The sequence below is a fragment of the Megalops cyprinoides genome, chromosome 12, assembly GCF_013368585.1.
Source record: "Megalops cyprinoides isolate fMegCyp1 chromosome 12, fMegCyp1.pri, whole genome shotgun sequence".
Classification (NCBI taxonomy): Eukaryota; Metazoa; Chordata; class Actinopteri; order Elopiformes; family Megalopidae; genus Megalops; species Megalops cyprinoides.
Genome location: NC_050594.1, coordinates 26,313,077 through 26,329,708, shown reverse-complemented (window position 1 = coordinate 26,329,708; position 16,632 = coordinate 26,313,077). Strand labels below are relative to the sequence as shown.

General features: G+C 45.0%; 1 protein-coding gene across 1 annotated transcript; it reads left to right on the top strand.

Annotated features, from left to right (window-relative positions):
• The first annotated feature begins 595 nt into the window (after window positions 1-595).
• six4a (SIX homeobox 4a) lies at window positions 596-8,508 on the top strand. Its single transcript, XM_036542472.1, has 3 exons — window positions 596-1,443; window positions 4,206-4,876; window positions 7,015-8,508. Exons 1-3 carry the CDS (start codon window positions 716-718, stop codon window positions 7,617-7,619), a joined length of 2,004 nt encoding a protein of 667 aa, XP_036398365.1. The 5' UTR covers window positions 596-715; the 3' UTR covers window positions 7,620-8,508.
• The last annotated feature ends 8,124 nt before the right edge of the window (window positions 8,509-16,632 follow it).

Here is a 16,632-nt window from a genome sequence, read left to right as displayed (position 1 = left end):
ATCAGTTGTACCACTACAGCTACTTCTGCACTACTAGTTGTAGTGGCATGATAATAATACGATCTATAATTACGATCTTTATCATCCCCATCGATATCATCAGTTTGGGCATTGTTATCTATTTGACAGTGATGTTTGCTTTTAAGAATGTGTCTAAATATGCAGTGTGTGTATCGTTTCAACTACATTTCCTGTTGTACTTTATACAACAAATATGCATTAGAAATAACTGCAGCCTATATTTGTTGTATGTTGCGTTTTGTATACTTATGAGACTTTAGAGAGACTTTTCTCACAGGTGCGCGTGCAAAAACATACACACACAGACAGACACACACACACACCAGCAATGGTGAGCAATATTACGGACAATCGAGATGTTTAGCTCTGCATCTCTCTTACGAGTTCACCTTATGCAGGTAAGTCATTGTGCGGCATGTTTGACTGACAGTCTCAGGACAAACAGGATCACACTCGCTCCTCCCCCATAAAGCCTTGTATGGCCAATCAGACTGCTCTTCTGCAGGCAGACCCCGTTGCCCCCTTCCTGCTACAGTTAGCGGAGTAAAAGTCACGTTGGTACGAGAGGAGAGGAGAGACCTATCCTCTTACAGCCGCTGCCAGATATCTGATCGCGTTTGCATGGCGAACGGAAACCTGATCGGCTAAAGACTGCCGAAACCAGGAGGAGTGACTTACCAGGAAGCATTAAAAAATGTCTTCTTCCTCAAACGAAGTCATAGTTTCAAATGAGATCAAGAAGGAAAATGGTAAGGGAAATAAACGGGAGACTATCAAGCTGCTAGCGCTGGACACTGCGGAGTTGTCTATGGAGCATGCAACTTCAGCTGCAGATGGGGTCCACACTGAACTTCTCGTGAGCGCTACCTCCTCACTGGCCTTTTCCCCCGAGCAAGTCGCGTGTGTGTGCGAGGCTCTGCAGCAGGGAGGCAATGTGGATCGCTTGGCCAGATTTTTATGGTCCTTACCACAGAGTGACTTGCTACGTGGCAACGAAAGCATCCTAAAAGCCCAAGCTCTTGTGGCTTTCCACCAGGCTCGGTACCAGGAGCTGTACAGTATCCTAGAGAACCACAGCTTCAGTCCCTCTAATCACTCCTCACTACAGGACCTGTGGTACAAGGCACGGTACACCGAGGCGGAGAAGGCTCGAGGAAGACCACTGGGCGCTGTGGATAAATACCGCCTGCGTAGGAAATACCCCCTTCCACGAACAATCTGGGACGGGGAAGAGACGGTTTACTGCTTCAAAGAGAGGTCCCGAAACGCGCTGAAGGATCTGTACAAGCAGAATAGGTACCCCTCTCCAGCAGAGAAGAGGAATCTCGCTAAAATAACCGGGCTCTCCTTGACCCAAGTCAGCAACTGGTTTAAAAACAGGAGACAGAGGGACAGGAACCCTTCTGAAGCGCAGTCAAAGAGGTGAGGAAAAAACTTCCGCCGTTATTTATTTCGCTCACTCTGTTGTGATGCCTTGAACCGTGGCAACCTAGACATTTCACAGTTATAATACAGCCAAACTTTACATTCCAGACATTATTTAGAATTATGTGGTCCTTAGCGGCGTTCTGTCTGGCTGGTCAGCCCGTACTGACTCACCTGGCGTTCCCTTCCCTCCATCGTTGAAGCCCAGTCGTAACAGCAGGCGCAGTCTGTTGCGCTCATTCTGTAAGGTGACAGCGTTAATCATTTACAGAGATAATTCCAAAAGAAAAGTGTGCCAGGTACGCGGTACTAATGTTTTGAAATATGAAGCTCTTTCGGTTGAGATCGGGTTTCATTTGCAATGTACAAGCGCCACGGAAAAAGATTTCGAGAGCTCGCTTGCTATTTCGCTGTGGGTAAAAATAATTGTCGTGCTCTTTGCACTATATTTAACATATAAATGTAGGCCATATCATATACTATCAAATAAAGAATGAGATGTTAGTTTTAATCAGGCTAAGTAGCCTGTTCAACAGAAATCGAATAACAATTTATCTATTTTGTGTAACCTACATATAGACTCAATATTTACCCTATGGCTTTTAACACGTCCCTAATTAACAGTCGGTATTAGCATTTCGGAGGCCTATTGTTTTAGTTTGTGTGTGTGTTTACTTTTAGATGGCGTTTAAAACCCATTGAATCCCCTGCCTTGCTGTTGCACATAAATCACTCAGGCTATTTATTTACTCTTCTTAGCAGGGAAGGATCGGAAAACCTGCCCCTCAGCGTTTCATGAAAGATTTGCTCACCCCCCATGCAGGAGGCAGGGGCGAACAATCTATTCCTGAGTTTTTGTTTTTCTTTCTCTGTGAATCAGACTCGTGCGCACCTGGTGGAGGTGACCTCTCTCTCTCTCCCCTACAGGCGTTTTTCTCCCCTCCCCGAAAGCTGATGTCATAAATCGCTCAAAGGCATTTCGCCTTGAAGGACGTTTTTCTGTAGTCAAACAGAAGTCTGCTGTATTAGCGGGATTATTTTTTTTTTCGCCCACGACAGAGCAACGCAGAACTGTTCTAATGTTGCGACTTTGAAGTGCTGGTAGTGATCAATGGTGAACATTAAGCACTTTTAGAGAGCGAAAGATCAAGATGGTCGTACTCCGTAGTATCCAGTAAATGAAAGAAAAGTCTGGATGATGAGGCGAGAGCCCTGCAAAGTCAATAGAGTTCTTTGTGTGACGCGCTCGCTTAGGGTTTTCTAAAAGTGATGGGGGTGCAGCTGTTTCAGTCGCTAAAGAAATTTATAGCGTGCCGCCCAGGGTAGAGCGCGTCTGATTTATATCCTACGAGTAGCCTACATTTTTTTTTTGCTTTTCGTATTTATAATGCACTGTGTTACCTAATGGACACTGTAATTTTTACCCATGGTAAATGTAACACATTTTGCTTCGACAATCTTATATTAGGCTTCATTAAACTGAATATTCAAGAAGCTAATGTTAAACACTGTAAACTCAGTGAACAGGACTTCCAACTGGCTGTGTCCTAACGGTAGGCAGTGCCCATAAACGTTGTGACCATTTGTGTTTAGCACGTAGCGACCACTGACATTTGTCTCCAGAGAGTTTATTGCGCCAAATGGTCATAGACGGGCTCAACGTACCCTAAACTAGAGGGGTCTGTGTCAGATTAAGTCAGAAATTAGGGCTATAATCCAATTTGCTCTCCGTGGGGTACACATTCCAGCATCCTTAAAGGATGAGTTTTTCGACTCTGGGCACTACTATCCATAAAATGGACATAATAATTCATAATGGTCTGTAACATGGAGGACCGCTTCTTGTGGTTGAAATTATATAACAACGTATCATTTAACAGAAGTAATTGTCACTTTTAAGGTTTTGATTCTTTATCAGACCCTCAATAGCAAAATTGCTGTAGCTGGAATAACTCTACCATCAATGTGAAAATAATATATCAACCTGCTGTGAAATTAAGAATGTTATCCATTAAGAAATACAACTTATTGAAATTCAGGCATAAATGAGTTATGTCATTTTCAGATGGAATGATCCATTTTGATTCTCTTGTTTTTCCACTGGACAAGAGCTTCTGGAGCACACTGGCGTCTTTTTATTTACAAATCTCAATATCAGGGAAAGCAAATTACAAATTGCTGTTCCAAAGCCCCCCCATGACTGTAAAGGCAGTGATAGCAAGAGTATGATTGGCACATATGGCACTTCAAACCCCATCCCATAAAAAGCAGCCCTTTCGCTGCTTGGAATTTGAGGTGGGGGTAACTTTTAGGGGTTGGACAGCAGCACAGGGGCAATGGGAGGTAGTATCTTTGAGTTTAGCCCCCAGGAAAAATGTGGGGGTAAAAGTCGTTGGGGCACAGAGCTTTCTCTCCTGTTCACAATAGGCTCTTGTGAGAGCCACCGGCAGATGCACTGCCAACAGCTGTGCTGTCGAGGGCCAGGGGAGGAGGACCACAGCAGTAGTAAGCTGGACCAGTGTAATTACCATGCGCCTCTAAGGCACAGAAATGTACAGAGGTACAGAGGAGTAGTCCGCCTTACACAGAATAATGCAATGAAGTGTTTTTGTGTGCTCTCCCATAATGCTTGAAATAATATCAGTGTTGTAAGCAAAAAGGGTCATTACAGTTAAACCATTCCAAAAGGAGCAGGCGGAGTGGTTATTGTGTCACACACCTAAAATGCCTCATTTGCTCTGTCTCCTCTCTTTATGCAGTGAATCTGATGGCAACCACAGCACAGAGGATGAGTCCAGCAAGGGCCAGGATGACCTCTCTCCACGACCTCTGTCCAACTCGTCTGACGGGATGGCTGCCCACGGAGCCCTCCCCATGGCGGGCGCCCTGGACAGCAGCGTGGTCATCCAGCAGATCGGGGACATCAAGATGTCTTCCGGGGGCGGAGTGGTCTTCAACGGGAACCTGGTGACCACCAACCCTTCGACCATCTTCCACAATGGGAACTCCTACATCCAGGCGCCCGGCAATATCCTCTTCAACGGGCTCAACCTGGGGGCCCAGCCCCTGGCCTTCAACCCCCTCCGTCCCTCCTCCGAGGGCTTGCTGGGCGGCTCCAACGGAGACACGCCGTTGCAGGCTCCCCAGGAGAAGGGGCTCAATGGCCTGGGCGCGAGCTCCCCCCCGCTGCCCTACCCCGCCTTCGCCGGCAGCGTGAATGGCGCGGAGGTGAAGCTGGAGGGGGTGCAGACTCTCGCGTCCCAGAGCGGGGCCTCCTCCGTCCTCACCTTCACCTCCTCCACTGGGTCCCTGCAGCTCGGCAACTACAGCCTGGTCCACGTTCCCAGCACAGACAGCGGCAGCACGTCGCTGCTCAACAGCAACAACGCAGGCCTCCCCCCACTGCAGCTGCCCCCTACCTCATCTCATGGTAGGTTCATCACAACATCCCACACGCCATGCAACTAATGCACTCAGAGTGGGAAAGAGAAGTTAGTGCATACGGGAATGTTACATTTATTTACATTCATTTATTTGGCAGATGCTTTTATCCAAATCGACCTACAAGTGAGGCAGAGTACAACACAAGCAAAAAGCCATATAAGGAGTCAACAATGTTAGAAGTGCTGCATGACCAAGTTTCAATAGTTGGCCAGACAAGGTACAAGCTAGCTGCTAGAGATATGAGTGCATGAAACCATAGATTTGAATTTATTTTTTAAAGGAAAACTAAGCTTAAGACATAAGAAATTGCTTTAGGTAGTCGTGTTTCAGGTGTTCTGGTGAATGTTACAGGGCAGTTTCTGCAGATGTGGCAGAAGCTACAAAAGATGGATGAACGCAGCTAAGCCCTCTGTCCTGTGGCGTGTCCCCTTCGTTTAATCTGGAAATTGAACACTCTCTGGTCATTCACTGCTCTTATGTCCACATTAAGAGTAGAACGGCCAGATTGATTATTGGAGTCGGTGAGGCTAAAGATGATAAACTCTGTTCTTGCTCAGCTGTGAGACAGTTTTGCTTCGCGGTTGTTCCCCGGTCAGCCAGGCAACAGAGCTATGGCTCCTGCAGGACAGCTGGCAGCAGCGGGGTGAAATTGGCTTGTCAGGCCCGGGCTAATTGCTCCATCACTTGCGGTGTATGAGCGCGGAATATTTAACGGAGCGTGGCTCCGGTCCGCAGCCTCCCTTTGCCCACCTGCTGGCGGAGAGCGGAGCTGCAGGTGAGGGTACAGGGCGGCAGGGTGTTTAGGGGTGTCGCAGTGCAGCCCCTCGAACTGCCAACAGCCCCGGGTGCCAAGCGGGACCTAGCACCCCATCCCTCCCTCAGTTTCGGCCCGGCTCTCAGGCCAGATTGATCTCTCTATCATTCTTTTATGGATATGTTTGTAGCAGTTTAGCGGGCCCTGAACTCTTTTACCCTCCACATGGTCCTTTTATTTCTGCATCATTCTTTTAATATATGATTTACAAGCCCCATAAAAATAAAAGCCCCCATTGTTGAACTTTTGATTTAAGAGGAAGCGCGTTGTGCCAAACAGTTAAATGAAAAACAGACATTAAATTTGTTTAGCCAAAGCCCTTTTTCCCTCCTTTTTTAATATAAAGGGAAATAAAAAAAAACCAGAGGTTTGGTTTCCAGGCTCCTAGCGAGACGCTGAAACAATGTTAATTTCCTCTGAGCTGTGCTGTGTGTTCTGTGGAGTGACCAGCCTGACCCCGAACCTGCGCAGTAATTGGGTGTATCTGAGGCGGGAGGCCCGTCGCCGCGCCGCACTGACAGGGGCTGAGACGCAGAGCAGAGAGGGACCAGAGCACACCACACACAGCCACTCCATTAGCGCCATGGGCCTCTCTCTCTCTCTCTCTCTCTGGCGGAGCAGGCGAAACTCCGTCTGGCAGGAGACATCTGCTGGCGCGGCTTTGAAGAGACACGTTTTGTATTTTAACAAGCACTATATCTGCTTTAAGGTTCACTGCCGTATATGCGTAAAACATACATCACTGCGTACCCTACGCCATAACATTGTGATTGTGGACTTCGATGCCCTTGTATTGTGGACAGTAACAATTTTGTGGGACATGTCAGAGTATAACAACCACAGGGGAGATTCAGAATATCTGAAGCCTTCTGAAATAGGCTTTCAGAATATCATTACTTATTTCTATCTGTGTGGAAAGGGAGTACAGACATGATTCAGACATAAAGTCATGACAAACTTCCAGATCTAGAGGAAATCATATTACAGCGCTGGATTTGACAGCAAGAGAAAACAACATATCTCACTGCAGTAACACGCAATAAAAGCTGAAGGGAGAAATTGCTGTTGGTGGTATGCCTGTAGTTTGTCTCTCCCTTTGCTGCTACCTGTCAGAGCTCCACAGGGCCGGCTGTGAGCAGTTAGAGGCACATCATCAGCACCGGGCATGATTCCCCTGTAATTACCCAGCCGTTTGAGCTAGGGCAGCAGCAAAGACAGAAGTCAGTGTTGTGGGTGCGCCACGTGGGGAGTCAATCAATACCCCAAGCGCTGACATGTCTGACTGTGAGCTTTGCTGTCTTCCTCTCTAGGTGCCGTGCCGCTGAACAGCGTGGTGGTCAGCTCTCCCGGGGGCGACTCCTCGTTCTCCCTCCAGCAGCAGTCCCAGGACAAGCTGGTCCTGGCCCCGCTGCAGCCCAGCACGGTGCTCTACACCATGGCCAACGCGGTGCAGCCCATCATCAAGCAGGAGCCCGTGGAGGGCGAGGGCTACGCCTTCCCCCCTGGGCTGCACCTGGACCAGGGCGGCCAGCTCAGCTACTCCCCCTCCCCCTTGAACTCCGGCGAGGCCCTGCCCTCCAGCCAGGCCCCGGCCAACACGGTGGTCAGCTCCTCCAGCTCCGAGGGGGGGGACTACGCCACGCTCTCGGTCAGCGCCCCCCTGGGGCCCCAGACTGTCTCCACGCACCACCACTTGCTCCCCTCAGACTACAGTGGCCATAACCCCCTAACCCCCCACAGCCACCCGCCCGCGCCCGGCCTGAACGGCAACTTCCTGTCCATCACAGAAGATAAGGTGGGCGCGGCGGGCATGAGCGACATGGTGAGGGTCATGTGCGGGGAGATGGAGTCAGAGGAGAAGGAGCTGGCCAAACTGCAGACCGTACAGATGGACGAGGACATTGGTGACCTCTAACCTCTGGTCTCCCGTCGTCATCCATATCAGCAAAGGGGTTTGGGGCATTTATATTTTTTATTTGAATCTTTAATTTCCTTGAAGTGTTAAATTATTTGCAAGTGTTCCTAAAAGTGATCAAATGACACCCAGTATAGGTAAATAAATTCTAACCAATCAGATTAGCTCAACAAACTCTGTCAAAAGAAAACCTGTGGGAGCTCTCCTCTGAACAAAAAAATTGCTCCTCGTACTATTTTTACGATATTGAATTCTTAGTAGTTGCATGTATTTCGAGCAAATTCAAGTGTGCGTTAAACCCCACTGTGTGGACGCTCACTGCGTCCTGTCTGGTGTGTCTGAAGAGCAGGAGCAGGTGTTGAACAGCCTTGGTCATGTGACTAAGACACCCTGTGACCAACTGTGTCATCAGGATCTGACCGGGGAGGTCACCCTGTACGGACATGTATACCACTGAGAAGTGTGCTAGCGTTAATCCCGCCATGTTGAGTCAGAGAAGGGAAGAATGTGCAGAGAAGACCATTCTTCGTTCGTAGCAGTGTCAGAAATATGCAGTCCTTTATGGAGCACCTCAAGGGGGTTATGCACACAAGCGTCTCCGACGCTCTCTCTGTTCGTACCGTACCCTGAGTTCACGCTGTTGAGACAGAAGCCATTATGGTGAATCGTATGGAGACAAAACGTGCCTTTCTGCCGACGGAATGTCCGAACCTGTCGACCCTGTCCCCGACTTGCACTATATCTGCCCTCACGCAGAAGAATGTAATAAAAAGCGTATGTTGTTCTCCGAACCTGTGAACTAAGCGGACGTCTGCAGCCCGCCAGTGGTCTGGACGCAGCCCGTGATGCGAGTGCCCTGTACAAGCCACTCCAGACCAACATGCAGCTATGGACGAGAGAGAGAGAGAGAGAGAGAGAGAGAGAGAGAGAGAGAGAGAGAGAGAGAGAGAGAAGGGGAGCGGTGTCACTCCAATCCAGCTGTCTGATGAAATATGCAGCTCCCCTAAGTGCAATACATCAAGCCAGTCTGGTCAAGTCCCATTTTTCATTGCAAAGGGTCTGTGTGAATTATTATAATGGTTGTTTTTTTTTTGTACTAAGTCTGATGCAAGCACATATGTAAATACATGAATTTTGCTTTTGTTAGCGAGGTACTGAGATGAGCATGGCGGTGCGCTGTTTTTTTTTTGCCGAAGGAACATCGCGGTCATTATCGACCGCGTCTCCTCTGTAGCCGGGCGCTCTGTCTGCCATTATGTGTTCCTCAATGGAAAGGGATTCTTGTGTTGTTTCTTTTGCATGGTGAGTGTAGTCTGTTACATGAGTATGTCCTGCTTTCATGTGCCTTCTGTCTTTTTTTTGTGTTCTAAATAAGGTACAATTCTGGGTGTGGCTACTAACTCCTCCTGTTTTTTTTTTTTTTTGGTGATGGTACACTAAGCATATGACACATCAAACATGCTTAATTTTCTCATACCAAAGATGAGCTGTACACATACGTTAATAATAGGACTTTTAAGCTTGAACTGTCTGTTTATATTCTGAAATGATGTGAACTTATTTTTCTAAAACTCCATACCCCCATTAAAACTTTATATTTATACTTACAATGAAAAAAACAGTCATGTCCTTCACTTGTGTTACTCACCAGTAGTTCCACTTGTATTAGTAATTCAGTCCAAGACTCTCATTTATTTAAGTAATTGTGTGAAGCTGAATTATTTATTACTCTTTTCTTTAATGTGGTAATGCTCATTGTTTTATTGCTGTAGTGTCTACTTTATTTTCCCTTTATCATTTAAGTTACGGTGGGATTCTCTGTTGAGTCACTGATGGGTATAAAATCCTCCCTGCAGGAAGCACACTCCTCCTCTACATTTAAAGGGCTTTAAGACCAGAGCTCCAGGAAGATAGGTATAACATGCATGCACTGATCCCGCAAGCCTGTGCTGCAGCCTAGAATTTGCGGTGATCATTTGCACATGCCTGGCAACCTGGAGTTCATTAGCCCTCATTCACGTTTCAGCCAGTAATTCAAATAAACAGCAATGAGATTTCCAGAGGTACTGTACAGGGGGTCTGTCTGCGGGCCTCCCTGGCCCACAATGCTCTTGTGCTCTCTGTTAGTCTCTGAGCTGCTCTGTGGAGCCGCAGGAGGTCCCCGCTTGGGTAGATCTGGGGCACTGATTCCTTAAGCCGCACGTAAACAAACTGCTGAGTCACTGGCAGTTTCTCGCTCTCCGTTCCGAATGGCACAACCCCAGTGGCCCAAGAGGCTTTCCCAGAATTCACCCTCTCCGATTTTGGCCCAATAATTAAGTCACTGAGGTATAGTTTGCGGAGGTTGTACTCGGATCCTGTGAGGGGTCGATGGTATTTTTTTCCTTCTCTTCTGGTTTACAGCGCATTGTCGTGGGAAGAACTCACTGTAGGTGATGTGTATGACCCCAATACACAATGAGCCTGTGAGTCACTGCCTGTTGAATGCTGCTCAGGCAAAAAAAAAGGAGGAGGGTAATCAGTGTATTGTTACCCGCACGTAGGTGACCTCGTCGCCATGGACTTTAGATTAGCTGATTGCCAGGTATCAGGTAGCACCTCTTTTAATATTGAAGAGTATGAAACTGGTATTGTTGGGCCCCAAACAAAACTGCGTCAGCCACGTGACAGCAAAGCTGTCCCATTCCCGGGGCTCAAGCTGGGGGGTGGGGGGGTTTTGCAAAGACGTTTTTGAACTCCTCCCGGCACTGACACTGTAAAAAATACTGCTCCTTTTCTTACCATTGGTTAATGAAAAGGGCCAGCACTGCTCCTTGAGAAACTCCATGCTCACTTTTAAATAAATCTGCCTTGGCATGTTTACCACCACAAACTGGGGCACACCGTAAACAGCGGTCATGTTGCATGACGTGGACAATCACTGTATTTTTTTACATTGTCCTTTTACACTTTCAGAGAGAAGCTTGTTGCTTAATCTACTAAAATGGCATTTTCCCACAGGTGAATAAGGAAATTAGATTCATTCTGAAGAAGACACCATTACTTTACCCTCAGTCAATTCCCGTGAAGCGGAGTGTGGTAAGAATTTTCATTTGAAACGGGCAGAGGCATCATTTTGTCCACAGTGAAAAAGGTGCACAGTAAAACACGCACAGGCGAGCAGTAAAAAAAGGCACCCCCAGAACAGGGCTTATTAAAAAAGCTCACCTCTGGCCTTATGGAAATTTCAAAGCTGACATTTAATGCTCTGCAGCAGACTGCAAGCCATATGTAACATGACCTGAAGAGCGCGGTGCTCCAGCGCTCTGCGTTCCACTAATGAGGGGTCAGGGGTCAGGGGGGTTCTGTGCCGTTCAAAGACCCACCACTATTTTGGCGTACATTTGTGTTCATCTTCAAACAAAATGGCATATGTGCGCAGACTCAGAGAGCCCTCGCTCAAATCGATCATTACGTGCCCTTTAAAGCGTGCCTGTCTGCAGATCAATGGCAGAATACCAGCATTCGGAGGCAGTCCCTCCACTGGTAATGGAAATCAGCGATAAGTCTCTCACATACACTGGCTGTCTAGGCCTCAAGACTGCAATACTGTAATGTATTTACCTTTCCCCACGCCATACATGTATTCCATATTGTGTATAGTAGCCATGGCAATCCCAAATACACATACAAAACATTAGTCATGGGCTGTGGAGGGCTTTGGGGTTGTAGATGACATCCTAAAGGGAGGGAAATGAACACACAGAAAAAAAATAATTTTATGAGCTTTTATTGCTTCTAAACATATTTCTTGGCAACGGAAGGGTTCGGCTGAATGTAAAACTGTTTTTAGAGCTCAGTTTTACACAAAACTTAAAAGTTTCCTTTTCTTTGTGGCAGAATTCATGTGTGCATATTAATCCTGAAAATAGCTGGAGTGCTGGTTTTTGGGCATCAAGAGCAACAGAGGTCTTGCACAAACGGGAGCCTTAAACTTTATTATGTGGAGGGTGGCATCTTGTTATAATACTGATAATAAGGGTGGACAGACCAGGGCAGGAGCATTGCATTGAGGAATACAGGAACATAAGTAAGCTGGGGCGCACAACATGCCAGCTTATGGCATGGTCACAGCACAGTCGCCGTGTGCAGAAGGCTCACTGAGATTTTACCAAAGCGCATAGATTTACCAGCGTAAAAGTTTACTTGCATTGGGTTGTAAATCACTTGAACCTTAAGGCCAAATGAGAATACTCCCACGGCCACGTTTTCACATATGCCTATATCATAAACTTTCCATGTCCTTGCTTGACAAAGAGTATCGCCATAGCAGATCTTCCTGAAAAGAGTCTTGAATATTCATGATTTGAATACTGAATATGAATAGGACTGATTTTGCGGAGTACTCCTCCGTACAGCAGCTCTCTGACTCTGGGGTCAGTAAATTGAGCTGTCAGGTGAATTTATCTCAACACATGTTGAGTCCATCACCTGAAAAGAAAAAAAATGTACCGCTGGTTTAAGGTAATGGTAAGAACGGCGGCGCTCTGCACAATTTTTAACATATGCGCGGACCGCAACACGCAATGGCCAACGTACTCTGGAGTCTGTACGCATATATCCGCAAACGGGGTATGTGTGTGTGTGTGAGAGAGAGAGAGAGAGTGAGTGAGAGAGCGAGAGCAAGAGAGAGAGAGAGAGAAATAGAGAAAGAGGGGGAGATCGCGCGCAAATAGTAAGTAAATGGTTACAGTGCTCCAAGCTGCGGCCTGTTGTTCTCCGTTGAAATGGGAGAGGGGAGGAAGAGAGAGAAGTAACAGCTGGGAGGCCGCTCCATCTCCACACCACACTGGACAAATGGTATTTCCCAGAACAGAACCCCACTTTGTAACAGGAGCTACACAGATAAGATTCTCAGATGACTATTGAGGAGTTTTACTTTGTCTGAAAGCCATTTGAGCTTGACAGTTTCTTTCGCCATGCCAAAAGCCACCTGTCCGATTCCCCCCTCTTCTTTGTCTGGTGCTGGTCAGAAAAGAGCGTAGAGAAAAGGTTATTACGTGTGATTATTTTGTTAATTGTTCAGTGTAGAATATCAAGTAAATTATTATATAACTGTATATATACAATTCGATACATATTCAATATACATATACAGATACAATATGTACATTTAAATTTTTTAATTTAAAATCAAGCTTTTAATTTCTATTAAATCATCCATTCATGAATCTATTCTATTAAACGCCTACTTCTTGCAGCAGTCTACAACACAGACACTGCAAAGGATTTTTTTTTTAAATGAAGCACTTTTATATGAGGTTAACATTATATTAATGCCACCATCATTCGCACCGAGGAACAATAAACGAAACGAATCTTTTATTTTAGCCAGCGCGGTATGGAAACAATGTAGTTTGTTTTTAACTGGCGCCCTCTCCCTGCCAAACCACAGTGCGCTGTAACAGCATGGGTTAACATATCCGAGCTAATAAACACCTTAAATCTGCGCGAACTTGATATTTACAATGCATTCTGAATTATTCGGATTTTAATACAGCCGCACAGGAGTTAAGTACGATGTCGATTCGACTACACTGGTAATGAAAACTATAACTGTGGATATTGGCCTGTTTTTATGATATTATTCACCGGAAACGTATTCGTGTCTACAAGATATTTCAAGTTCTAAATAAAGGCTAGGAATCAATATCTTCATAGACAAATTTCCGATATAGAGAATATATTTCATTATGAGCAAATATCTTACCGTTTTACATATTTACTTACTTAACCTAATTACTTTTCCCATAACGGTCACATGAAGCACTTGACCGCTACTGTAAAAGACTTTGAATGATGCACGTCAATGGCCTTGCCAGTAAAGAGACCAATCATAAACATTAACGATTTTTAAATGGGGGAAATAACGCAATGCTTTTAAACAATACCTAATTTTTAAACGTGACAGGAAATTATGTTAAGATGATAATCGCATCTCCGATTGCATTTAACTCGTTTAAGTCAATTGTTGTTGTGTTTCTGGCTCTCCGAGACCCTTCGCATTTTAAGCACTGCACTTTAGGCATCTCGTAATACGTTCTTACATCAACCTGATGGGATTCAAGTAGGCATATAAATAGAACACAGACAGGAGAAAATATTATTTCGTCATGTCAGAAGGAAGGGCGTGAGGTTATATCCGCAAATAGGAATCGATTTTGAATTCGTATTGAGAAATTTACGATTTCTAAATACATCTGATAATATGCGCACTATAGAAAATAAGTCAGTGCCATTAAGCGTAATTAAAGACATATGCCTGATCAGTAGGCTATTTTTCTTTTTCTTCGTGTATTATGTACTGTGAGTGGACTTTCATAAACAAATAACCGGAACGAGGAAAGGAGTGTTTGCAAGGCCCTGTTCAACGACAAGGACAAACACTTAACATCAGCAGACTAGATTTGGTAATATTTTCTATTGCGCTCCTGTCCGGGGCCTACTTGTGTGAACAACCTATTTTGTGAAATTACTGTAAAAACGACTTCTTAAATCTAACTCGAGGTCAGATAGAAAGTCTAGAAAAGTGTCAAAGTCAAGCACGCAGTAGGCCTATATGCAGTTTACATATTTTGAGATATCTGAACAACATCTGTACTGTCTCGCTGAGCTGCTGACACCGTGGGTTTGATTGAAGAAAAATGCCTGATTTCTGTTTTTGTTTATTTAGCCTTGCTTCATATTTAACAGATCATATGCATAAGGACGAAAATGCCCATAGACATGGACGCATAAGCTGGTAGATGTAAAATACGATGACGTTTATTTATGAGGTGCTTTCTTGGTATGCATTTGTGGGTCCTTTTTTTCTTTTCCTTTCTTTTCCTCCTCCCATCCGCCTCAGCAGTGTGCAGTAGCAAAGATCTCGCCAGTCGTCGCCCAGAGGCAGAAGTCCACATCTTGAAATAATCATGACCTGAGAATGGGCACGTCCCCTTGGCTTCTCGGGTTAAAGGAGGAGGCGCGGCGCAATGTGGTAGAGACATTACAGAAACCCGAGAGCTGCTCATCAGACACCCCAATTGGTATTGCATTAGAATTGATTAGGAGGCCAGAGCAGCCCGTGGTATAATGGTCAGGACCAGGTATCGGCCTCGCTCAACGTCCATTCGCTCATACAGTTGTCGACTAAAGAGGCCTTGGGCAATGCGCGTCTTGCGTGAAATAGTAGAGGTATATCAAATAAATGAAAATAACCACGCAAGGGCAGGAGAATTTAAATAGAATGCTATCCTCTTTTTTCTTTTTCAAAACAAGATTAACCTCCGACAGAAAGATGTGTATGTGCGCTTCGGATTTTTACCATTAATGAGTTTCTCAATTTTTCTGAACGATATTCTGATAGAATTCGTAATAAAGAAGTATAATATTTTCCTACACCCACCTGGACTGAGATAAATGGTATTGTCCCTCGGTTTGTTTGCAGACTACAATCTGTTGTTTTGATAATGATATTTAGGGAATATGCTAGCCTCTTTACAGAATTGTGTCTGTTATTCAACAAACGTGTACCCTTTAGTACCCTGTGAGAGCTCGTTAAAACCAGCCTCTGCATTATCCACACTGAAAAACGTGTATCATGTGTACCCATCACCGTCACAAGGTGATTGTATTCGGCACTCAAAAATAAACGGTTTATGGTCATTCCTCTTTAATTCATAGCTCATAAAGTCATGTCCTATGTAGCATCTCTCCCTGTTTAACTGTTAACTGTTTTATCAAAACGAATGAATTTAATTGTTAAAATTAATAATGGAAAATAAGCTTCCAGCTAGAAACGAAATGCAATACAAAACGAGCACTATTCGTTGCGTTAACAATAATATTCTTCAACATTCAACATTTTCGCATAGTCTCAATATAAAGAATTACACTAAGCACTACCAGAGATTAAAAACACATTACAACCCTGAAGCTAATTACTTTTGGAACCCCAGCGATCTTCATGAAGCTAAGACATTAAAGCACGCCTTTAAACTCAATTGTTTTCCTTTTTAAGTCTGTATATTCCGTCAAACCACAAACCTTTATTTATTATTTGGCGGTGTAACTGTCCAGGCTTCGGTAAACACAAACATGTCTAAAATGTGTACACTGTTTCTTCTGCTGAGCTGAATCCACGTTAGGTGGATCTAATTGCAGGCCATATCGGAGCTGAATATATTGCATTATCCTCAAAGACAGACAGAACGGGATAGCTTTCAGGAACCTCCTAGTGTCAGAGCCTCCCGAGACACTGACAAAGTTTGTTTTTACAGGTGCCTGGTAGAGCTGCTAAAACCAATTAAAGCTTTGCTTTATTTTAATATAAAGTCCAAGACGACGAAAGAGGCGCGCATTAGAGACGAAAACCGGCCGTTGAACATGCACGTTCAATTTCTGAGCCAGAAAATAATTTTATATAAAAAATAGTGCACCCTTTTTGGGTGAGTGGCTGTGTGCGTTGTGTTGCCCTGGTATCACGTTGCAGATGGAGATGAAGATAAAGAAATGTGATCTATTCTTTAAAACAGCGGCTGGACTGCAAAGAGCTCGCGAAACACTGAACTCATTTACTAATGGACCGGTTTTATGTTTCACCGTATAAAGAAAGAAAAAAGCAAGAGAAAATCGGTGAAAACGTTTTCTTCTCTGTTAGGATGTGAATGTCGTTTAACCTCCTTCAAAACAATATTTGCATGTAAATTTCGCGTCGAGTCAAATACGTATTTCAGCTCATTTTAAGTATGTGGCCACACGTTGGACACGATTCACTCTGCCTGCAGAGAAACTTGTCTTCAACATGTCAACAAAAGAAAGTATTGCGTTTCGACTTCAGCGACCGCGGAATATATAACATAAACAACCTTTGTTTCTAATGGGTGATTCGAATGAGCAATACGCTGTGCGCTATAATTGAATCAAGCTTTTTGTCAGAAAAGCATGTCATACCTGTCGACTATCTCCGGAACAGTGAGCAGCAGTACCAAAT

Coding starts and splice junctions, on each gene's coding strand:
- six4a (XM_036542472.1), top strand. CDS start 716: ATGTCTTCTTCCTCAAACGAAGTCATAGTTTCAAATGAGATCAAGAAG. Junction 1,444..4,205: donor TCTGAAGCGCAGTCAAAGAG/GTGAGGAAAAAA, acceptor CTCTTTATGCAG/TGAATCTGATGGCAACCACA. Junction 4,877..7,014: donor GCCCCCTACCTCATCTCATG/GTAGGTTCATCA, acceptor CTTCCTCTCTAG/GTGCCGTGCCGCTGAACAGC.